Consider the following 26,032-nt stretch of genomic DNA (forward strand, 5'->3'; position numbering starts at 1 on the left):
TTATCCCAGTGGTTAGCATAATGGATATAAACGTAAATAACATGAATACATGCAACAAGGTCAATAGTTGCTTTAAATAGGCTTTCTGATCTATACTTGAGTGGAGTGTATCTGAGGGAAAACATTGGTTTAAAAAGTGAATAACCTATTTCTGGACAGATTTAACTTTTTTTTAATGGAGAAAAGAGGTTTTAATAGGTTAAAGTTTATGAGTTTTATTTACACACCTTAAAAACCTTATATACTTTATACTATATAAAAAGTTTATATATTTTTAAATTGATATAGTTAATTTACAATCTTTATTAGTTTCAAGTGTATAACAAAGTGATTCATTTATGCATACACATACACACACATATATATATATATATATTGTTTTTCAGGTTCATTTCCTTTATATGTTATTATAAAAATTTGAGTATAGTTCCTTGTGTTATACAGTAGGTCCTTACTGTTTATCTGTTTTACATGTAGTAGTGTGTATATGTTAATCCCAAACTCCTGATTTATCTCTCCCCCTTCTCCTCTATTCCCTTTGGTAACCATCAGTTTTTTTTTTTTTTTTTTAATGTCTGTGAGTCTGTTTCTGTTTTGTAAATAAGTTCATTTGTATCATGTTTTTAGATTCAGCATTTAAGTGTTATCCTATGAGATTTTTTTTAAAAAATCTGGCTTACTTCACTCAATATGATAATCTGTAGACCCATCCATGTTACTTCAAGTGGCATTATTTCATCCTTTCTTATGGCTCACTAATCTTCCATTGTTTATATGTACCACATCTTCTTTATCCATTCATTAGGTTACTTCCATGTCTTAGCTATTATAAATAGTGCTGCTGCGAACACTGGGATGCATGTATATTTTTAAATTAGAGTTTTCTCCAGATACACGTCCAGGAGTGGGATTGCAGGATCATGTGGCGACTCTGTTTTTAGTTTTGTAAGGAACATCCAACTTTTTGTTGATGGGCAGGGCTGTGTTCCTTCCCTGCTGTTTGACCTGAGACCAAACTGTGGTGGAGGTAATGAAGATAACTGCTATATCCTTCACAAGGTCCCGTGTATGCATGGCCACACTTGTGCCCCCGACCCTGCAGCAGGCCACTGCTGACCCACACCTCTCCCAAAGACTCCCGGACACTCACAGGCGAGTCTGGGTAAGTGCCCAGCCAGACCTAACATAGGTCTAGCTCAGTCTCTGTGGGGTCTCTGGGTCCTGGTCAGATAACAGGGAGGGAACACAGCCCTGCCCATCAACAGAAAATTGGATTAAAGATTTAATGAGTATGGCCCCACCCATCAAAAGACCCAGTTTCCCCCACAGTCAGTCTCCCCCATCAGGAAGCTTCTATAAGCCTCTTGTCCTTATCCTCTGAGGGCAGACAGAATGAAAACCACAATCACAGAAAACTAATCAAACTGATCACGTGGACCACAGCCTTGTCTAACTCAATGAAACTATGACCCATGCCGTGTAGGGCCACCCAAGGCAGACGGGTCATGGTGGAGAGTTCTGACAAAAGAAGGTCCACTGGAGAAGGGAATGGCAAACCACTTCAGTATTCTTGCTTTGAGGACCCCAAAGACAGTATGAAAAGGCAAAAATATATGCTGAAAGATGAACTCCCCAGGTCAGTAGGTACTCAATATGCTACTGGAGAAAAGTGGAGAAATAACTCCAGAAAGAATGAAAAGATGGAGCCAAAGTGAAAACAATGCCCAGTTGTGGATGTGACTGGTGGTGGAAGTAAAGTCCAATGCTGTAAAAAGCAATATTGCATAGGAACTGGGATGTTAGGTCCATGAATCAAGATAAATTGGAAGTGGTCAAACAGGAAATGGCAAGAGTGAACATCGACATTTTCAGAGACAGTGAACTAAAATGGATTGGAATGAGCGAATTTAACTCAGATGACCATTATATCTACTACTGTGGGCAAGAATCCCATAGAAGAAATGGAGTAGCCCTCATAGTCAACAAAAGAGTCTGAAATGCAGTACCTAGGTGCAATCTCAAAAATGACAGAATGATCTCTCTTCATTTCAAAGGCAAACCATTCAGTCTAACAGTAATCCAAGTCTATACCCCAACCAATAATGCTGAAAGACACTGAAATTGAATGATTCTATGAAGACCTACAAGACCTTCTAGAACACCCAAAAAAGATGTTCTTTTCATCATAGGGGACTGGAATGCAAAAGTAGAAAGTCAAGAGATACCTGGAGTCACTGGTAAATTTGGCCTTGAAGTACAAAATGAAGCAGAGCAAAAGCTAACAGAGTTTCACCAAGAGAATGCACTGGTCATAGCAAACACCCTCTTTCAACAACACAAGAGAAAACTCTACACATGAATGCCACCAGATGGTCGATGCCAAAATCGGACTGATTATACTCTTTGCAGCCAAAGATGGAGAAGCTCTATACAGTCAGCAAAAACAAGACCAGGACCTGACTGTGGCTCAGATCACAAACTCCTTACTGCAAAATTCAGACTTAAATTGAAGAAAGTAAGGAAAACTACTAGACCATTCAGGTCTGACCTAAATCAAATCCCTTATGCAGTGGAAGTGACAAATAGATTCGAGGGATTTGATCTGATAGACAAGAGTGCCCAAAGAACTATCAGTGGAGGTTTGTGACATTATACAGGAGGCAGTAATCAAAACCATCCCCAAGAAAAACAAATGCAAAAAGGCAAAATGGTTGTCTGAGGAGGCCTTATAAATGGCTGAGAAAAGAAGAGAAGCTAAAGGCAAAGGAGAAAAGGAAAGATATATCCATCTGAATGCAAGAAGAATAGCAAGGAGAGATAAGAAAACCTTCCTCAGTGATCAATGCAAAGAAATAGAGGGCAACAATAGAATGGGAAAGACTAGCGATCTCTTCAAGAAAATTAGAGCTTCCAAGGGATCATTTCACGCAAAGATGGGCTCAATAAAGGACAGAATAGTATGGACCTAACAGAAGCAGAAGATATTAAGAGGGAGGAAGAATACACAGAAGACTATACAGAAAAGATCTTCATGACCCAGATAACCACGATGGTGTGGTCAACTCACCTAGAGCCAAACATCCTGGAATGCGAAGTCAAGTGGGCCTTAGGAAGCATCACTACAAACAAAGCTAGTGGTGGTGATGAAATTTCAGTTGAGCTATTTCAAATCCTCAAAGATGATGCTGTGAAAGTGTTGCACTCAATATGCCAGCAAATTGGAAAACTCAGCAGTGACCACAGGGCTGGACAAGGTCAGTTTTCATTCCAGTCCCAAAGAAAGGCAATGCCAAAGAATATTCAAACTACAGCACATTTGCATTCATCTCACACACTAGTAAAGTAATGCTCAAAATTCTCCAAGCGAGGCTTGAACAGTACGTGAACTTGAGTCTAGATACTCAAGCTGGATTTAGAAAAGGCAGAGAAACCAGAGGTCAAGTTGCCAACATCCATTGGATCATAGAAAAAGTAAGAGAATTCCAGAAAAACATCTACTTGACTGATTACTGCTTTATTGATTACACCAAAGTCTTTGACTTTATACATCACAACAAACTGTGGACAATTCAAGAGATGGGAATACCAAACCACCTTAACTGCCTCCTGAGAAATCTGTATGCTGCTCAAGAGGCAACAGTTAGAACTGGACCTGGAACAACAGACTGGTTCCAAATTTGGAAAGGAGTACGTCAAGGCTGTATGTTGTCACCCTGCTTATTTAACCTATATACAGGGTGTCTGTGTGTATATGTGTTTAGTCTCTCAGTTGTGCCCGACTCTTGTGACCCCATAGACTGTATCCTGCCAGGCTCCTCTGTCCATGGGATTCTCCAGTCAAGGATACTGGAGTGGGTTGCCATTTTCTGCTATAGGGGATCTTCCTGACCTAGGAATCGAACCCAGGTCTCCTGGATGGCAGGCAGACTCTTTGCTGAATGAGCTATGAAGGATTCAGGGTACATCATGAAATGGTAGGCTGGATGAAGCACAGTCTGGAATCAAGATTGCTGGTAGAAATATCAATAACTTTATATGCAGATGACATGACCCTTATGGCAGAAAGTGAAGAGGACTGAAGAGTATCTTGATGAAAGTGAAAGAGGAGATTGAAAAAGCTGGCTTGAAACTCAACATTCAAAAACTAAGATCATGACATATGGTCCCACCACTTCATGGTAATTAGATGGGGAAACAATGGAAACAGTGACAGACTTTATTTTCTTGCACTCCAAAATCACTGCACATGGTGACTGCAGCCATGAAATTTAAAGATGCTTGCTCCTTGGAAGGAAAGCTATGACCAACATAGATAGCATATTCAGAAGCAGAGACATTACTTTGCCAACAAAGGTCCATCTAGTCAAAGGTATGGTTTTTCCAGTTGTCATGTATGGATGTGAGAGTTGGACTATAAGAAAGCTGAGCACCAAAGAATCAATGGCTTTGTACTGTGGTGCTGGAGAAGACTCTTCAGCATCCCTTGGACTGCAAGGAGATCAAACCAGTCCATCCTAAAGGAAATTAGTCCTGGATATTCAATGGAAGGACTGATGCTGAAACTGAAGCTCTAGTACTTTGGCCACCTGATATGAAGAACTGACTCATTGTAAGAGACCTTGATGCTGGGAAAGATTGAAGGCAGCAGCAGAAGTGGCTGATAGAGAATGAGATGATTAGATGGCATCGCCGACTTGATGGACATGAGTTTGAGTAAGCTCTGGGAGTTGGTGATGGACAGGGAAGCCAAGCGTGCTGCAGTCCATTGGGTTGCAAAAAGTCGGGCATGACTGAGTCACTGAACTGAACTGAACTGAACTGAAGGAACATCTGTACTGTTCTGCATAGTAGCTGCAACAATTTACATTCCCACCAACAGTGTAGGAAGCTTCCTTTTTCTCTACACCCTCTCCCGCATTTTGTTTGTAGACTTTTTAATGATGGTCATTGTGTTCATTCTGACTGGTATGAGGAGTACCTCATTACATAGTTTTTACTATTCAATCAAGTTTATATACTTTAAAGTAATATATATGAATTTCTTTCAGAATTGCATAAATTCTGTTCATAATTCCTCAGAGTAGAGAAGCTATATTTAACACAATTCCAAATATAGTTCCATATATATATATGTGTGTGTGTGTGTATAATACATATGTGTTAGATGTGTTCATATCTGATGAAAGAAATTAAAAATATTTCATATAAAAGTACAAGTAAAATATCCTAATAAGTGCCTGACGTTTGATTTTTGGTGACATGTGGGAAGTTAGTTATATGAGATTGAGACTTTTTCCTAATAAAGAAAATGATATGATCATCTTGTGTGGTGAATGTTGACATGACAGATGTGTGTCATTCATAGTGGAAGTCAGGAGAGCTATATATAAATGTACGTGCAGAGAGAATGTAAGTCCATATCCTAGGCTGTTCAGATAGAATTGACCCTCACAGTATGAAAGGAATCCTTCTTTCATGATAAATAATATTGTAGGAAGTTCACAGTTTGTCTTTTGAAGTGTGAGTGTGTTTGTACATGCATATGTAATAAATTAGGTAATGTGTGCAGAGTGTGAATTCAGAACCTCTCCTTCAAAATATGCATTCTCATCTCTTGGTGAATATCTGAAACTACATTACACAGCCTGCACATTTCTTTGCTTTAAGACTTCACTAACGGGTTAACATGCAAAAATTACTTCCTTGGGAGATATTCTAGGCGGTTTGCCATCTAATGAAAAACAAGGCTATTAGGACCCAATAGAGCTGGTATTGACTCTTGGTGGTAGCTGGCTGAGTGGCCATAGGCAAGTTATTTTTACTCTAAGGTCCTAATTTGCTCTTCAGGAAAATAAGGTAACAGTGGTTACTTCAGAGTTGGTGTGAAAAAGAAATGAGAAAATTATAGCAATTATCACAGTAATTGGCATATTGTTGTTGTTCAGTTGCTCAGGTGTGTCCTACTCTTTGCGACCCCATGGACTGCAGCAGACCAGTCTTCCCTGTCCTTCAGGGGAAGATGCTTAAAACTCAACATGAATGGCTGCCTGAAGCTCTTCCCTGACTTCCATTTTCAAAACTAAGTAATAAGAGAAAACATGGTATGAGTAGGTCTTCAAAGGATGCTGAGAAAGGAGTGTTAGCGAGGCCCAGGAGGAGGAAATCCTGCAGACAGACTTGGTCCACTTTTAGTATGGTCAGACTTAGATTTTAGGAATCTACTTGCCTAACAAGTCATCATCTGACCCCATATTTTAAACTGGATATGAATTTTACTTTGTATTTTTTACTTGAGGAAGTAGAATGTTTAAAGTACACTTCAGTTTATGTGGATAAAATGTTTCCTGAGCCAGAAATGTTATTTCAGCCCTTTATTTCAGGGGAAAAAAAGAAAAAAACTTAAACAGATAGAACTTAAAGGGCATAAACAGTTACAAATTACTTGGAGAAGGTTGAAGGCTTTTCAAACAGGAGCACATCCAAATAACTTTGCATGGCCAAAAGTGAAAAGTATCAGATGATAAATGCTGTATAATATGCTTAAAGACAATTCACTTTTTGGGGTTAATGAAAGTTAAAATGCACATGCCAGTAGTTATAACCTTGGGCGTCTAGAACTTTGACAAGCTTAAGAAAGTTATAGAACCTATTTTATGGTTGTTTTAAAGCTTATATGTATAAATATTTTCATTTTAAAGTAGAGTAAAAAATAGTTCTTTTATATCAGTGGTCTTTCCATGAGGGTGCTGCTGCTGCTGCTGCTAAGTCACTTCAGTCATGTCCGACTCTGTGCAACCCCATAGACAGCAGCCCGCCAGGCTCCCCCGTCCCTGGGATTCTCCAGGCAAGAACACTGGAGTGGATTGCCATTTCCTTCTCCAATGCATGAAAGTGAAAAGTGAAAGTGAAGTCGCTCAGTCGTGTCCAACTCTTATCGACCCCATGGACTGCAGGCTATCAGGCTCCTCCATCCATGGGATTTTCCAGGCAAGAGTACTGGAGTGGGTTGCCATTGCCTTCTCTGTCCATGAGGGTGCATAACCTCCTAAATTACTTAGGTGAATTCTCTGCAGTGAGTTTTTATCCGGCACCTAGTAAATGTCACTCTCTATTCCAGAGACAGGCATTTGATAAAACACAGGAAACAGGTACAATATAGAAACGTATAGTTTAAATATAAAATAAATGTAGTGAGTGCTGTAGAAAAGTACAGTATTGGGGTACAGATTAGGGGAAACATATTTCTTAGATTAAGTATTTATTTTGACCTTGGAAAATATTTCCACATAAGATGGCCAGAGTTTTCCCCTCTAAATGTTGCACTCAAGATCTCCAAATAATTGTTTATATTATAGTACTGGGGGATTCCCTGGTGGCTCAGACACTCAAGAATCTGCCTGCAATGCAGGAGACCTAGGTTCGATCCCTGGGCCAAGAAGATCCCCTGGAGGAGGGCATGTCAGCCCACTCCAGCATTCTTGCCTGGAGAATCCCATGGACAGAAGAGCCTGGCCGGCTACAGTCCATGGGGTTACAAAAGGTCAGGCACAACTCAGTGATTAACACGCACATGGATTTGGTGGGGTCTAAAGAGAAGTTGCGGAGAAGGCACTGGCATCCCACTCCAGTACTCTTGCCTGGAAAATCCCATGGATGGAGGAGCCTGGTAGCCTGCAGTCCATGGGGTTGTGAAGAATCGGATACGACTGAGCGACTTCCCTTTCATTTTTCACTTTCATGCATTGGAGAAGGAAATGGCAACCCACTCCAGTGTTCTTGCCTGGAGAATCCCAGGGATGGTAGAGCCTGGTGGGCTGCTGTCTATGGGGTCACACAGAGTCGGACACAACTGAAGTGACTTAGCAGCAGCAGCAGCAGCAGCAAACAGAAGTTGATGAATCACTTGTCTAACTGCTGCCTGCAGATCAAGCTATATTAAGATGATTAATTTCTCACAGTTTTGTTCAGAAGATGGTGGGGAGGTCTTCATGAATGAGCTATAATGTACCCTGACTCACTAGGAACTACTAGCACCTATCAACCATTCCTGAGCCAGCATCCATGAGGAGTGAGTGGGTACAACTGCGCTGTTCAGTGATGCCTTCTCCACCATCATGTATAGATATTACTTGATTTTATGTGGTTCACATTGAATATCTCACTCCATTACCACTTGTGTGGTCACAAGATTGCAAAACAAGCTCATGGTGATTTTTTGGCAAGATTTTTAGCTTTTTATATTTTTCTCCCATTGGGGAAAAACAGTCAATGCCGTAAGTAGATCAGAAAGAGGACACGGCAGTGTTGCAAGGCAAAGTCTTTCTTCAGTACTCGATCTTATCACATTATAAGCACAATTTTCCCAGGGGGCTGGATTAGGCCATTTCCTGTATACACAAGACCATTAACCTGTTTTAAGTAATTGAATAGCTATTGACTACTAATTTGAACATACTGAGTTAAGTTAGCTTATTAACCAGTTTTCTGAAATGCAGTCTCATCCCTTCCGGCCTACACGGTGCAATCAAAACCACTTCGTCTGGATGAAGGGCCCTTCCTTCTGTGTCTGTGTGTTCTGATATCCTTACCAACCTGTCCCTTGCAAGGATCCTTGTCTTTTCTGCCATCCTCGTTTGGTTCCTCGATTAGTTGTTGCTGATCAACGCTGCTACCTCTGACCCTTGCTGCCCCTGACCCTTGCTGCCCCACCATCCAATGATTTGAACCATTTCCTGGCTACCAATGTTAGTCTTAGGCACTCGGCAGCGGCCACAGTGCAAACCAGACTTCACTCACTCACAGCTCGCTCCCTTCCCTCTGCAACCACGTCTGACAAACCCCATAAGGCTAAGCTAGAGAAGTTCGATAAGTTGAAATTGAATAAAACAGAAACACAAGAGAAAAATGCACTGCCTTCAAAAGAAACTATTGAACAGGAAAAGCAAGCAGGGGAGTCATAATGAAGTCACAATACCTGCAGTGCCAGAATGCCATGTACATTCCACAAGCAATGCCTTATTTTACTTCTTGTTGCTGTTTAACTTTGTAAGATACAAAGAGGTTGGATCAGCTTCAAATGACTGTGCTACCCTTTTTCACATCAAAGAAAGTAGAACTACTAACAATGTGTAGGCCACTTTTCTCTCTCTCATCTGCCTGTCTGACTAAAAGCAAAGGAAAAGTTGGGGAAAGAGGAAGCTGGATGGGGCAACAGTGAACTTTTGAGCAAAAAGCAAGCTGGTCCAAAATGTCCTGTGGGCTGTGAAGTGCAGTTTAGAGTGCCATTTCCTTTTTGTTAAAGTGATTTTAAATACTGGAATGCGCACTTTTTTAATACACAAATAAAAAGTTTTAAAATGTAAAAAGAAAATGTTAGTCTTAAAGGGCACAGAAGAGTGTGTTAAAAATTTTATTTTGCCTAAGCTAAGTAGTTCTGATGATATACAGCAACTAAAATCACTTTATGCTTTTCCCACTAACAGCAGTAAAACTGAAAGTGAAAAATAAGTGGCGAACAAAGTTCATATATCATTAGTTGTAATGTCCCCTTGTTCCATAAGCAACAGTGAAATACTTGTCTTTATAAAGATAAACATGAAGATAAAATACCTATCTTCGTGTGCTTTGTTTTCTCCTCTTTCATACTCCAGTCCCTATTATTGGAGAGTAAAACTACACAGATTCAGAAGCAACATATATCTGGAGACAAATGTCAAGTAATTTGTTTTCTCTTGAAATATGCATTGTAATAGAGAAATGCATGTTTATTTCTATAGGAAATCTTAACATTAAAAATAATTTGATTCTTGCTATTACCCAAATAATCTTTAGCAAACAATAACCAAAAAAATTTGAAATTCAATTATTCTACAGTTCCTGGGCCAATTAAAATTTTGGATGATTTGGTTACACTAGTGTATGCATGTTTTAAAAAATTTCAAGCTTCCTACTTTTACAACCTCTTCAATGCATGATATTGTTTGTTAATATTCTTTAAATTGGGCTTCTCCATGGCTCAGTGGTAAAGAATCCGCCTGCAAAGCAGGAGGTGCAGGAGATATGGGATTGATCCCTGTGTTGGAAAGATCTCCTGGAGGAGGGCATGACAACCCACTCCAGCATTCTTGCCTGGAAAATCCCATGGACAGGGGAATTCACCTTCCAATGCAGGTGGTGTGGGTTTGATCCCTGGTTGGGGATTTAGGATCCCACATGCCTGACAGCTCAAAAAACCAAAACATAAAGCAGAAGTAATGCTATAACAACTTCAGTAAAGACTTTAACAATAATTCACATCAAAAAACATTTAGGAGGATTATAGCCCTCCAGGAGCCTGGAGGGCTACAGTCCATAGGGTTGCAATGAGTTGGACATGACTGAAGCGACTTAGCATGCACACATTCATTAAGCTATTGATAAAAGTTTAAGCAATAGAGAAAACTGGTGAATTATTAAAAAAAAAAAAACACAAAAACTAAAAACCAATTCTTTGTTGTTCATGGAGCCGAGACATTTCAGTTTTGCACAAGAAGCATGCTTTCTGACTCACAGCAGCTCTTTTTGTCCTACAAACTTTCTTCCCAGTGGGAAGCACATCATATCATACATCTTTATAAGTGTACTGTGTGTAGCGGGAAAGGGTGGTGCCTTTTCAAAGTGGTGTGGGTGGATCTGCTTACACAGGCAAACTGTACCTGTAGTATTTAGCCTCAGATATGAAGTTGAGGCTGGAGGCTGCAATTCTGGGCTCACTCTACACAGTTAGGTCTCAATTACCTCTTCTGATGAGGAATAGCAGATATTTCGTGCTCAACATGGTGATTTCTAAAGTACATTTTTTTAAAGATATTTTTTGATGTGAATCATTTTTAAAGTCTTTATTTGTTATAATATTAATATTATTATAATATTAATATTAAAGTCTTTATTTGTTATAATATTGTTAAAGTCTGAATTTGTTATAATATTGCTTCTGCTTTATGTTTTGGTTTTTGAGCTGTGAGGCATGTGGGATCCTAAATCTCCAACCAGGGATCAAACCCACAACTCCTGCATTGGAAGGTGAAGTCTTAGATGGCTCACATAGTATAATCTGCCTGCAATGCAGGAGATCTGGGTTCAGTCCCTGGGTTGGGAAGATCCCCTGGAAAAGGAAATGGCAACCCACTCCAGTATTCTTGCCTGGGAAATCCTATGGACAGAGGAGCCTGTCAGGCTACAGTCCATCGGTCGCAAAGAATCAGACAACAGCTGAGCAACTAATACTTCTTTTAACCACTGGACCACCAGGGAAGTCCGCTAAAGTACATCTTGAACATACAGAATATGTATTTAGCATTTGGATTAAATTAAGTTCCTTTCTGTTCAGTTCAGTTCAGTCGCACAGTCTTGTCCGACTCTTTGTGACCCCATGAATCTCAGCACGCCAGGCCTCCCTATCCATCACCAACTCCCAGAGTTTACTCAAACTCATGTGCATCGAGTCGATGGTGCCATCCAGCCATCTCATCCTCTGTCGTCCCCTTCTCCTCCTGCCCCCAATCCCTCCCAGCATCGGGGTCTTTTCCAATGAGTCAACTCTTCACATGAGGTGGCCAAAGTACTGGAGTTTCAGCTTTAGCATCAGTCCTTTCAGTGAACACCCAGGACTGGTCTCCTTTAGGATGGACTGGTTGGATCTCTTTGCAGTCCAAGGGACCCGCAAGAGTCTTGTCCAACACCACAGTTCAAAAGCATCAATTCTTTGGCACTCAGCTTTCTTCACAGTCCAACTCTCACATCCATACATGAGCACTGGAAAAAGCATAGCCTTGGCTAGACAGACCTTTATTGGCAAAGTAATGTCTCTGCTTTTTAATAAGTTATCTAGATTGGTCATAACTTTTCTTCCAAGGAGTAAGTGTCTTTTAATTTCATGGCTGCAGTCACCATCTGCGGTGATTTTGGAGCCTCCCAAAATAAATCTGACACTGTTTCCACTGTTTCCCATACCATTTAAAAAGAGGTTTGTGGCAAGATCTAAATTTCTCTTTGTTTTCTGAGTCCTGGTTTTGATAAAAGAGGGAAGTGATTCCAAATTGTGTGGTGTGTCAGGAAAAAGTTACATGGTATGAGTTTTTGACTGGTGAGGCAGTCAATTCTGTACTTGCTGTTTGTGTAGTTCCTTTGTCAATTCACGCTTTATGGTCACATATTCTAGGTGCTAAGTACATAGTAGCGAGCAAGAAAAGGAAGGTCACTGATCTCATGATCTGCACACTTTAGCTGAGAAAAATAAAAAGTAAAAGAAGAAAAATATAAAAACTTCAGTTAGTGATTTGTGCTATGAAAAATTCTATAACCTTGTTAATATGTAAAAGATTAAATGGGGAGGGGGCACCATAAGATACAGTGATTGGAGACAACTTCACTGAGAGAGCAACACAGAGGAGAGACTTTCATAACAGTCAGGAGACAGTCATGGCATGAGTTGAGCATGTTTGAGAAAAACCAAGACCAAAATAAAAAAGAGAGTTGAAGGAAATGAGGAGAGACAGGAAAGAAGATAGATTACTTAGATACCGTATTATGAAATACACTTGTACTATGTAATCAAATAGCAATAGTGATTATTGGAACCTACTGTAAAAGCTAGTTCTTTGTGGGAGGAATGCTTACTCTTTGACTTGTGAGAAGGAATTTCATGAACCTGCCTCAGAATTCATGTTAAAGTTATTTTGAGGAGTTCTGAGACTCATTTCTTTCATTGTAACCATTGTAAAGGAGCTTCCCCAAATAGCACAGTGGTAAAGAATCCACTTGCCAATGCAAGAGACTCAAGAGATGGGGGTTTGAATTCTAGGTTGGGATGATCCCCTGGAGGAGGAAATGGCAACCTGCTCTGGTATTCTTGCCTGGAAAAATTCCATGGACAAAGGAGCCTGGTGGGCTACAGTCCATGGGATTGCAAAGAGTCGGACAAGACTAAGCATACACACACACACACACACACAACCACTGTAAAGCTGATCTATGAGAACATTGGATAGTACCATAATTTTGTTCCCTTGAATATTTGCTAGGCGGATTTGATGTGCTTTTCCCCATTCCTGTAAATGATGTTATTCTATCTATAATGTCTTATGGAAAAAGTTTCTGATTTCCTCTTCATCTACTAGATGACTCATCCATCCTTGTGGGTCCATATTCTTCTCTAGTAGTTAGGACTTCCTTGTAGTTATAAGAAAAAACTTGTGTGTATGCATATGTGTATGTGCACTTACACAAAGACACAAACACACATGTGTTACCACTGAGCTCTTTTGTTTCTTATCTTTAGGCAGGGAAGTAATGATTGCCTTCATTATCCCTCATGGAAGTTAAATGGATTGATGAGTTTATAGGTAAATGCTGTTACTCATTAAAAGTTTTGGCAATAAGGAGTTCATGATCTGAGCCACAGTCAGCTCCCAGTCTTGTTTTTTCCTGACTGTATAGAGCTTCTCCATCTTTGGCTCTAAAGAATATAATCAGTCTGATTTCGGTATTGACCATCTGGTGATGGTGTATAGAGTCTTCTCTTGTGTTGTTGGAAGAGGGTGTTTGCTATAACCAGTGCATTCTCTTGGCAAAACTTTGTTCTGTGCTCCAAGGCCAAGTTTGCCTGTTACTCCAGGTATCCCCTGACTTCCTACTTTTGCATTCCAGTCCCCTGTGATGAAAAGGACATCTTTTTTGGGGTGTTAGTTCTAAAAGGTCTCGTAGGGCTTCATAGAACCGTTCAGCTTCTTCAGCATTACTGGTCAAGGCATAGACTTGGATTACTGTGATAATGAATGGTTTGCATCGGAAATGAACAGAGATCATTCTGTTGCTTTTGAGATTGCATCCATGTACTGCATTTCGGACTCTTGTTGACTATGAGGGCTACTCCATTTCTTCTAAGGGATTCTTGCCCACAGTAGTAGATAATGGTCATCTGAGTTAAATTCACCCATTCCAGTTCATCTTAGTTCTCTGATTCCTAAAATATCAGTGTTCACTCTTGCTATCTCCTGTTTGACCACTTCCAACTTACCTTGATTCATGGACCTGACATTCCAGGTTCCTATGCAGTATTGCTCTTTGCAGCATCGGACTTTACTTCCATCACCAGTCACACCCACAGCTGGGTGTTGTTTTTACTTTGGCTCAGTCACTTCATTCTCTCTGGAGTTATTTCTCCACTGATCTCTAGTGGCATATTAGGGACCTACTGACCTGGGGAGTTCATCTTTTAGTGTCTTATCTCCTTGCCTTTTCATACTGTCTTTGGGGTCCTCAAGGCAAGAATACTGAAGTGGTTTGCCATTCCCTTCTCCAGTAGACCATGTTTTGTCAGAATTTCCACCATGACCCTTTCGTCTTGGGTGGCCCTACATGGCATAGCCCATAATTCCATTGAATCTGACAAGTCTGTGGTCCATGTGATCAGTTTGGTTAGTTTTCTGTGACTGTGGTTTTCATTCTGTCTTCCTTCTGAAGGATAAGGATAAGAGGCTTATGGAAGCCTCCTGACTGACTGAGGGGAAAACTGGGTCTTGTTCTGATCAGGGGGCCATGCTCAGTAAAATTTTAATCCAATTTTCTGTTGATGGGTGGTGATATGTTCCCTCTCTGTTGTTTGACCTCAGGTCAAACTGTGGTGGAGGTAATGAAGATAATGGAGACATCCTCAAAAGGTCCCTTACTCCCACTGCCAACCCAGTGCCTTCAACCCTTAGCAGACCACTGCCAACCCATACCTCTGATGGAGATTCCTGGGCACTCATGGGCAAGTCTGGGTCAGTCTCTTGTGGAGTCACTACTCCTTTCTCCTGGATCCTGATGTGCACAAGGTTTTGTTTGTGCCCTCCAAGAGTCTGTTTCCCCAGTCCTGTGTAAGTTCTGGTGGCTGTATGGTGGGGTTAATGGCAATCTCCTCCAAGAGTATGCCATACCGAGGTCTGCTGTACCCAGAGCCCCTGCCCCTGTGGCAGGTCACTGCTCACCCGTACCTCCACAGGAGACACTCACACACGGTTCTGGCTCAGTCTCTGTGGGGTCTTTCAGTGCTGGTGTGAACAAGGTTTGTTTGAGCCCTCTGAGCATCTCTGGTGGGTATGGGGTTTGATTCTAAATGCAACTTCGCCCCTTCTACTGTTTTGCTGGGGTTTCTACTTTGCCCTTGGATATGGAGTATTTTTTTTTTGACGGGATGCAACATTCTCCTGTTGACGGTTGTTCAGCAGCAAGTTGTAATTTTGGAGTTCTTGCGGGAGATGAGTGAATGTCCTTCTACACTGCCATCCTCCACCATCTATTGTAGATTTGATGTGAAGGTGGTGCCAGTGTGAAGAATCTGTCTGCCAATGCAGGAAACATAAGAGACGTGGGTTTGATCCTTGCTTTGGGAAGATCCCCTGGAGAAGGAAATGAAAACCCACACCAGAATACTGGCCTGGAAAATGCCATGGACAGAGGAGCCTGGTGGGTTACAGTCCATGGGGCTGCAAAGAGAGAGACATGACTAAGCACACACACACACACGCCTTACTGCCAAAATGAGACTTAAATGAAAGAAAGTAAGGAGAACCAATAGACCATTCAGGTATGACCTAAATTGAATCCCTTACAATTATACAGTAGAAGTGACAAATAGATTCAAGGGATTAGATTTGATAGAGTGGCTGAAGACCTATGGACAGAGGTTTGTGATATTGAACAAGAAGCAGTGATCAAGAACATCCCCAAGAAAAAGAAATGCAAAAAGGCAAAATGTTTGTCTGAGGAGGCCTTACAAATAGCTGTGAAAAGAAGAGAAGCTAAAGGCAAAGGAGAATAGGAAAGATATACCCAACTGAATGCAGAGTTCCAAAGAATAGCAAGGAGAGATAAGAGAGCCTTCTTCAGTGATCAATGCAAAGAAATAAAAGCCAACAATAGAATGGGAAAGACTAGAGATCTCTTCAAGAAAATTAGAGATCCCAAGGGAATATTTCATGCAAAGATGGGCACAATAAAGGACAGAAATGGTATGCACTTAACAGAAGCAGACGATATTAAGAAGAGGGGCAAGAATACACAGAAGAACTATACAGAAAAGATCTTCATGACCCAGATAACCATGATGGTGTGGTCACTCATCTAGAGCCAGACATCCTGGAATGTGAAGTCAAGTGGGCCTTACCATCACTATGAACAAAGCTAGTGGAGGTGATGGAATTCCAGTTGAGCTATTTCAAATCCTCAAAGATGATGCTGTGAAAGGGCTGCACTCAAAATGCTAGCAAATTTGGAAAACTCAGCAGTGGCCACAGGACTGGAAAAGGTCAGTTTTCATTCCAATTCCAAAGAAAGGCAATGCCAAAGAATTTACAAACTACCGCACAGTTGCACTCATCTCACATGCTAGCAAAGTAATGCTCAAAATTCTCCAAGCCAGGTTTCAACAGTATGTGAACCATAAACTTTCACATGTTCAAGCTGGTTTTAGAAAAGGCAGAGGAACCCGAGATCAAATTGCTAAGATCTGTTGGATCATCAAAAAAGCAATAGAGTTCCAGAGAAACATCTATGTCTGCTTTATTACTACACTGAAGCCTTGGACTATGTGGATCACAACAAACTGTGGAAAATTCTTAAAGAGATGGAAATACTGGACCACCTGACCTGCCTCCTGAGGAAGCAACAGTTAGAACTGGACATGGAACAACAGACTGGTTCCATATTGGTAAAGGAGTATGTCAAGGCTGCATATTGTCACCCTGCTTATTTAACTTATAGGCAGAGTACATCATGCAAAATGCTGGGCTGGATGAAGCCCAACCTGGAATCAAGATTGCCGGGAGAAATATCAATAACCTCAGATATGCAGATGACACCACTCTTATGGCAGAAGGGGCTTCCCTGGTAGCTCAGATGGTAAAGCGTCCGCCTACAACGTGGGAGACCTGCATTCAATCCCTGGGTTGGGAAGATCCCCTGGAGAAAGAAATGGCAACCCACTCCAGTACTCTTGCCTGGAAAATCCCATGGACCCAGGAGCCTGGTAGGCTATAGTCCATGGGGTCGCAGAGTTGGACACGACTGACTTCACTTCACTTATGGCGGAAAGTGAAGAGGAACTAAAGAGCCTCTTGATGAAAGTGAAAGAGGAGAGTTAAAAATTTGGCATACAACTCAGCACTCAGAAAACTAAGATCATGGCATCCAGTCCAATCACTTCATGGCAAATAGATGGGGAAACAATGGAAATGGTGAGAGACTCTATTTTGGGGGGCTCCAAAATCACTGCAGATGGTGACTGTGGCCATGAAATTAAAAGACGCTTGCTTCTTGGAAGGAAAGCTATGATCAATCTAGACAGCATATTAAAAATCAGAGACATTACTTTGCCAACAAAATCTGTCTAGTAAAAGCTGTTTTTTTTTTTCAGTAGTCATGTATGGATGTGAGAATTGGACTATAAAGAATTCTGAGCACCAAGAATTGATAATTTTGAACTGTTGTGTTGGAGAAGACTCTTGAAAGTCCCTTGGAAAGCAAGGAGATCGAACCAGTCCATCCTAAAGGAACTCAGTCTTGAATATTCTTTGGAAGGACTGATGCTGAAACTGAAAGTCTAGGACTTTGGTCACCTGATGTGAAAAACTGACTCACTAGAAAAGACCCTGATGCTGGGAAAGATTGAAGGTGGGAGGAGAAGGGGACAACAGAGGATAAGATGGTTGGATGTCATCATCAGCTCGATGGAAATGAGTTTGGTAAGCTCTGGGAGTTGATGATGGACAGGGAAGCCTGGCGTGCTGCAGTCCGTGGGTTCGCAAAGAGTTGGACATGACTGAGTGACTGAACTGAACTGAAAATATGAACCTGAGGAAACTCTTGTTAGTGGGCACATGCCAATAGCATTGGTAGAACAAAATACTTTAAACTGTAGAGAAAAAAATAAGAAAAAAAAGTGGGATAAAATCAGAGTATATTTGCTGTGTTTCCCTCTGTAACAAACTATCCCCCAGGTGTTTAGTAGCTTAAACAGAACAATTCATTGTTCCTAGGGATGTTGTGCCTGGTACAGTGGTTCTTCTGCTGGTCTTGCCTGCGCTCTGTCATACAGATGCTTCAGCAGGGGACCACCTGGGACAGGTGGACCTATCTTCATGTTGTCTTTCAACCTCGAGGAAGCCAGACCAGGCTGCTCTGGAGTATGATGATCTCAGGGTTATAAGAGGATGAGAAAGAGTCTTTCTTGAAAATTGCTGGGTATCTATCACTTCCATGAAAATCACAAAATCTGCCCAGGTTAGAGGGGGATTTGACTTCCTGAGGGAAAGAAATGCCCAGAAAGTGTATGCTATTTGTAATTTGAGAGAGCTAGAGTGAGATCAAGATTCTGGAGAACAGAGGAGCAGAGATGAGTGTGGTGATAGGTAAAGGGGAAAACTGGAGGAAGGAGGTGCATAGGAGGAGAGAAAAGTGACATCTGTAGTAACCAAGTAAAAGTTACCAGTATTCCTTTCACATTTTACTCCCATTTGACTCAAGGACTGTCAATCAATTACATGTATGTTCAGCAAAGTTTTATAAGGATTTAGAGACAATGAGTATGGAGCAGGGAAAGGAAGAGAAAGGAAGGCAGCAGAGAGAGACTGTAAGAAATGAGTAAGGAACAGGAAATAAATCCATTTCTAATTTTAGCTCAGTCTTTGGACAAGTCAGAGCATTTTCTAACCAGCATCTTGCAGAATATAGATCTCTTATTCCTTCAGAGGAGCAACCTGACACGGGAGCATTTTCAGCATGACATCAAATAACACCTGTTTTGTAAGCAGCGCTCCTTTGAGCAGTGATGATTTTATGTCCACTGTATGTAATTTGAGGATGTACTCCAAAGCTTTGGACTAATACATCACTATGAGGAACGAGTACAGACTGATGTATTAGTTTAATAAAGCATTCAAATGAAATCGAACAGTTTCATTAATGGCTGGGAAAAGATTGTAAAAGCAAAATCAATTAGTGGGAAGACAGAAAAATTAGAATCCCTTTATTTAAATCATGCAGATGGAAAAAGTAAAAATATTGCTTGTCTCTGTTTCTTGGCAGACAGACTGCGTTGTTGGTTAAAGAGCCATGGTACTATTTCTTATTGGGGTAGATTTTATGTAGCTTATTAATCTAAGCCCCTAAATTGACCAGATGAACTTGCAAGGATAAGCAGGCTCCTGTGGCTTTGTGTGGGCAGTAATTGAATGAAAGTTCTGTATAGGCTCTATTTAATGTATGACTTATAGCTCATGTTGTTTCCTTTTACACTGATAGCCTTGAGCTTTCAGACTTACTAAGTACCTCACTTGGACTCCAGTGATATATATCAGAACAAAGTTCAAAACCATGCAGCATTCAATGTAACCTTCTGAATTCTTGGGCTACTTGTATCCAGTACATCATGTTTCATAGTCCTGTGCAAGGGAAGTCCTGAGCCCTGTGTAAGGGAAGCATGGGTGACGGGCTAGTTTTCTCCCGAAGCTCCATCTTTCATCAGGTTTATATACTACAAACAGATGGTTAAGTTTTCCTGCCTTTGGAAGCCTCAAGCAAATAATTTAGGTGCTTATAATTTTCCCCTTTCCCCAAAGATATTCCTCTTTAAAGTCTTCTTTACTGGAAATAAGTTTTCCATAGAGATCTAAATATATGTAAATTTCAACCTACTAAGAGAGGAAATATAGGTGGTCTCTTTTTCCTGCTGTTTTTAGAGGAATTGTAATTGTTTGTGTTTTACAGAGCTTCAGAACTGTGTAAACACCCTCAAAAAAAAAATAAAGTGGAATTCTTCTATACTGTTTTAATGAGTGATGCATCTGTTCAAAGTTAATGCTGCTCATTCCTCTTGGCACTGTCTGATCTAAAAGCTTTTACTGCACTCACTCTGTGCTGGGCCTCTTGGTCTCAGCTGTCTCTTTGGATTTAGACTAACTGGTCTTCACGGTACACCTTTGTTATTGGGCCTGTCAGTTCATTGGTTAGTTGTTTAACATTGTCATTCCATAAAAACATTAAGTTGCTGGTATAAGATGGCTCAGTGGATAAAGAGTCCACCTGCAGTTCAGGAGATGCCAGAAATGTGGGTTCGATGCCTGGGTGGAGAAGATCCCTGGAGGAGGAAATGGCAGCCGACTCCAGTATTCTTGCCTGAAAAATCCTATGGACAGAGGGGCCTAAAGTTGCAGAGTCAAACATGACTGAGCACACACACACTTTGATAAGACTGAATTAAAACGCATGCTACTTATTTAAAAAAAATTCTGTTTAGGTTTAAAATAGTCATAGATTTCCATAGTCCTGAGAGGAGCTTTCTTAGATCAAGTATGTAGCATTGACTGTGGCATTCCTGTTCTTTTTAAATGAGTGAATTTCCTTTAGTGCTTACCTAAAACAGTACATAGTATCTCCCAGAAAATAAACCTAAACCAGAACTCCAAAGCTGAAAGAGAGAATATAAGTTTTGTCTTTGTATGGATTCATGAGACTTTCTTACATTTAAAAGAGAGTTCAAGTTTTACTGAAGAGTATCTGTTAGTATGGACCCAGATACACACAAGCTTGCTTTCATTCCCAGAGCTACATATACACTGGGTTAACACATCCAAACACTATTCACTGATGGAGCTGCGTCATGACCTATGGCCTCGCCTCAGATGCCATTGAAACTGAAACAAAATATCTTTTACCCATATTTTTTAAGAACAGAATTTGAGTTTCATCTCAAGTATGCATGTAATTCTGACAGTATTATCTTTCTTATTTAAAAAAGAAAGTGTTTTATTAAACCATTTAGTTGCAGTACAGTGGAAAAGGAAGTGAATAGAGTTGTTTCATCCTAGACTATTGACTAATAATAGAATATAGGTTTATATGTAAGCATCCTTTATAATTTAAGGGCCATACATAAAGCTCTTGCTCCCTGACATTTTCTAATCTTCCAGAAAAATAACTACTTTGAATCAATACACTTCTAAAAAATTCTGTATCCAGAATGCAGAAGACTATTTGAGAAAGTCAGAAGTGTCAATTTCTAGCACAGCAGACACATAGCCTGTCACTTCAGATGGGCCCTGAGTCTTGCTCTGAAATCAAGGTTGTTCCAGTCTCTCCTCATTACTCACTGAAGCTCTTACCAAGAACCAAGATGAAGTAGCTCAGTCGCGTCCGACTCTTTGCGACCCCTACCAGGTTCCTCCACCCATGGAATTTTCCAGGCAAGAGTGCTGGAGTGGGTTGCCATTTCCTGTTCCAGGGGTTCTTCCCGACCCAGGGATTGAACCTGGGTCTCCCGCATTGCAGGCAAATGCTTATCTCTGAGCCACCAGGGAAGTCTCTGAAGCTCTTATAGACCTTCATACCCTCTGTCTGACTTCTCAGATTTAGCTGATGGTATCAACTAGCATTTATTCTGCAGAGTAAAAGGAGCTCATCAACCTATAACCTAGTTGATGCTCAAAAATATTTGTTCAATTACATGCTTAGTGTTTCTCTTTGAGTTGATATCAACATCAAATATTGCATCAGCTTCTACTGTCTTTGGAAATCTTGTGATAACAGACCTGTAGATGCTAGACGTTTTGTGGCACATTTCTCTGCATGTTGTAAGAAGATGCTAGCAATAACAGCATGTAAGTCTAGTATCCCGAAATTAAAATTCCTTGTTAAAGTTGTTCATTCAGTCAGGGGAAGCTTACTGGTTAATATAACTTTTCAGTGTTTGAAAATGGATTTTCTTCAGCTATCAAAAAGACACTTAAGGCTGCCTTTTAGCAACATTGATAAATTACACCAATTTAAGTGAGCTCTTTCTAGCTTTTTTTTTTTTTTTTTTAATGAACTGACATGCAGACACACATTGCCGAAGTAGTTATAAGGGCAAGAGTGACTGAGACTGTTATTCTGGACCATAAGCATCCCCACCTGTGGGTTTGGGTGCGTTTATTTGGTCCCAACAGCATGACACTCTGAGGAACCAAGACTCCTGAGAGCCATTGAGAAGTAACACAATTCTAGTACATCCAAAAACAGTCAGTTCAGTTCAGTTCAGTCGCTCAGTCGTATCCGACTCTTTGTGACCCCAAGAACTGCAGCATGCCAGGCCTCCTTGTCCATCACCAACTCCCGGAGTTCACCCAAACTCATGTATATCGAGTTGGTGATGCCATCCAGCCATCTCATCCTCTGTCGTCCCCTTCTCCTCCTGCTCCCAATCCTTCCCAGCATCAGAGTCTTTTCCAGTGAGTCAACTCTTTGCATGAGGTGGCCAAAGTACTGGAGTTTCAGCTTTAGCATCAGTCCTTCCAATGAACACCCAGGACTGATCTTTAGAATGGACTGGTTGTATCTCCTTGCAGTCCAAGGGACTCTCAAGAGTCTTCTCCAACACCACAGTTCAAAAGTATCAATTCTTCAGCGCTCAGCTTTCTTCACAGTCCAACTCTCACATCCATACATGACCACTGGAAAAACCATAGCCTTAACTAGACGGACTTTTGTTGGCAAAGTAATGTCTCTGCTTTTGAATATGCTATCTAGGTTGGTCATAACTTTCCTTCCAAGGAGTAAGTGTCTTTTAATTTCATGGCTGCAGTCACCATCTGCAGTGATTTTGGAGCCCCCCAAAATAAAGTCTGACACTGTTTCCACTGTTTCCCCATCTATTTCCCATGAAGTGATGGGACCAGATGCAATGATCTGTTTCTGAATGTTGAGCTTTAAGCCAACTTTTTCACTCTCCTCTTTCACTTTCAACAAGATGCTTTTTAGTTCCTCTTCACTTTCTGCCATAAGGGTGGTGTCATCTGCATATCTGAGGTTATTGATATTTCTCCTGGCAATCTTGATTCCAGCTTGTGCTTCTTCCAGCCCAGCATTTCTCATGATGTACTCTGCATATAAATTAAATAAGCAGGGTGACAATATATAGCCTTGACGTACTCCTTTTCCTATTTGGAACCAGTCTGTTGTTCCATGTCCAGTTCTAACTGTTGCTTCCTGACCTGCATACAGGTTTCTCAAGAAGCAGGTCAGGTGGTCTCATTCTCTTTCATGTCATGAATTTAATAAGACTTAGGTAAAGTATTAAACTATCCTCCTTGGACAATTGTACAGTATTAGAGAGGAGAAAACCTACCATAGCCATGTAGCCAATACAGCTGCAAATCAAATATATCTCATTTCCTTGTAAATTTGAATTACATTTATTTATTCCATATGGTATAAAGTGAAAGTGAAAGTGAAGTTGCTCAGTCGTGTCCGACTCTTTGTGACCCCATGGGCTGTAGCCTACCAGACTCCTCTGTCCATGGGATTTTCCAGGCAATAGTCCTGGAGTGGGTTGCCATTTCCTTTTCCAGGGGATCTTCCCAACCCAGGGATCGAACCCGAGTCTCCCGCATTGTAGACAGAGGCTTTACCGTCTGAACCACTGGAAACTAAGTCGATTCTTATTTTCCATCTCTGATAGTGATACTACTGAATATATACAGAACATAAACAGGTTGTCCACCTAAATCTGTATTGTGTGCTAAATAGCTGCAGATGTGTCCCATTCTTTGTGACCCCATGGACTGAGGCAGACAAAATCAGATACTTGTATAGAACCTATTCTTTTTTATGGAGTTGAACTGATTGATGGAGTTCAATGAAAAACTCATGACTCCTTATTCTAAGCACATGCCACTTTCTGCTACTTCTTGGAAGAAATATTGAATGCAGTAAAATTCTCAGCTGTGTGTAAGTGATTTGAGTTCCCTGTATTGCCTTTTCTTTCTGTGCCTAAGTATACATCAGTAATTATCTTAATTTGATTTGCTGCCATTTGAATAAAATGGAAAAACAAAACAAAACAGGACTTGTCTTAGTTTCCAACTGACTTCGTTCTTTCCTGCTAGCAGATTTTCTGTCTAGCTCTGTTTCAGATGGAATGATTTGACAGATTCCTTTTAAGTTAAAAATCATTGACTCAATTATGGAATATCCTCCTTGTTCATAATGATACTGTGAAGCATACCAGAGGAAGACAGACATGATGTCTTTCCCAAGTGATCTTATTATCTAGTTTAGGAGATGAAATAAACTGATGGGAAACAAATAGAGAATGACATGCTGTTGGTGTTGTGTCCCAGTTTCACGATTCCTTCTACTAAGCTATATTCTGTCTAGGTATTAAAAATAACCCTTTCTTATAATGCAGCAGTCCCAAACCTTTTTGACACTACAGAATGGTTTCATGGAAGACAATTTTTCCATGGACTGAGGGGAGGGGTTGGTTTCAGGATGAGTCAAATGCAGTAGGGTTTGTGCTCTTATGAGAATCTAATATCTCTGCTGATCGGATCAGGAGGTGGAGCTCAGGCAGTAAAGCTAGCAAGGGAGTAGGTGTAAATAAACTCGCAGCTTTGCTGGCCTGCTGCTCACCTCCTGCTGTGCAGCCAGTTCCTAATAGGCCTTGGACCTGTACTGGTCCGTGGCCTGGGGGTTAGGGACCCCTCTTATAATGTATTTGCAAAAGTTAATTCTCCTAGTTCATTGTTTCTGTGGAGAAAAGCACTGAAATACATTGAGGGTGAATTTCCTTGTAAATTATTGTTAACATGGTAAAATACATGTAACATCCTATTTATCAGTTTAACCATTTCTAAATGTACACATTCAATGTCATTATAGACATCCATAAAGTTTTATAACCATCACCACTGTGTACACTCAAAATTTTTTACCTCTCCCAACATAAATTCTATATCCATTAAATAGTTCTCCCCTTTCTTTTTCTACTTTCTGTCTTAATGAATTTGTCTATTCTAGATTCTTCATCATACAATATTTGCACTTTTCTGTCTGACTTATTTTACTAAGCATGTTTTCAAAGTCCATTCATACTATAGTATATATCAAAATTTCATTCCTTTTTTGTGGTTGAAAAATATTTTACTATATTATACATCATATTTACTTTATCCATTTCATCTGTTGATCGACACGTTATTAACACCCTTTTGCTATTGTGAATAACTTATGAAATTTGGTGTACAAACATCTGTTTGAGTTCTACTTTCAATTATTTTGAATGTATACTTAGGGGTAGAATTTCTGGATCATATAGTAGTTCTATGCTTAGCTTTTTAGAAACCATAAACTATTTTCCACAGTGGCTACACCATTTTATATTTCTAACAACAATGTATGAGGATTGTATTTTCTCAACATCATTGCCAGGACTATTTATTTATTTTATTGTAGCCTTCCTAGTAGATATGAAGTGATATCTCATTGTGGTTTTGATTTACATTTCCCTAATGACTAATGATGTTGAATGCCTCTTTGTGTGCTTATCAAAGCTTTCTTTTCTAAAATATATACTAACACACACTTTGTGTCTATACCTTATAGACACAGTATTTGTTAAGCTTTATACTTTGATGTCCTAATACTTTGATCAGTATCTGTCCTTTCCCAGGGCTTGAAGAATTATATCTGGAGGTGGCAAGTCCAGACCCTGTTTTTATTTTATTTTAAATAAATCTTCCATATATGTAACATTCTTTTTGACTGTGATCTACTAGATTTTAAAAGAGGAAGCCATTGTAGCAGCTGTTGAACCCAAGCAAGGGTATATGAAACTGTCTTAAAGTTGTTATAGTAATGATGATTAGGGAGAAGGATGTTAGCAGAGATCATTTTGATTCAAATAACTATTAACTTTTCACTTTTATATTTATAAAATATCTCTTTTGAAAGGGAACATAAAGTTATTTTTAGAAATTTAATTTCTAAGATATAAGGTTAGAAGGTTGTAAAATACAAGGTTAAGGGTCATAATAAATTCCAAGATATCCCAAAGGTTAGTCGTATTATAGTTGGAATATTTTACTGACAGTATTGTTTTTAGTTCATTGAAAAGTGTTGGTGAATTTGCTAAAAAAAAAGAGAAAGTTTCATCTAGGATACTTTCCCTATTGAGCTTTACTGAAAAATAATGTTTTCT

General features: G+C 40.1%; 2 protein-coding genes across 2 annotated transcripts in view; both read left to right on the forward strand.

Moving 5' to 3' along the window:
* The window catches only part of MDGA2 (MAM domain containing glycosylphosphatidylinositol anchor 2), a 915,731-nt gene that overhangs the window by 58,308 nt on the left and 831,391 nt on the right, over window positions 1-26,032 (forward strand). The gene's annotated exons all lie outside the window — the stretch shown is intronic.
* On the forward strand, window positions 8,682-9,047 carry LOC120853583 (thymosin beta-4-like; the record flags this gene model as incomplete). The annotated part of the gene is made up of 1 exon (XM_040227545.1): window positions 8,682-9,047. A coding segment is annotated over one exon (279 nt), but the record flags the coding sequence as incomplete, so codon positions are not given.

The sequence above is a fragment of the Oryx dammah genome, unplaced genomic scaffold (genome assembly GCF_014754425.2).
Source record: "Oryx dammah isolate SB20612 unplaced genomic scaffold, SCBI_Odam_1.1 HiC_scaffold_26, whole genome shotgun sequence".
NCBI lineage: Eukaryota > Metazoa > Chordata > Mammalia > Artiodactyla > Bovidae > Oryx > Oryx dammah.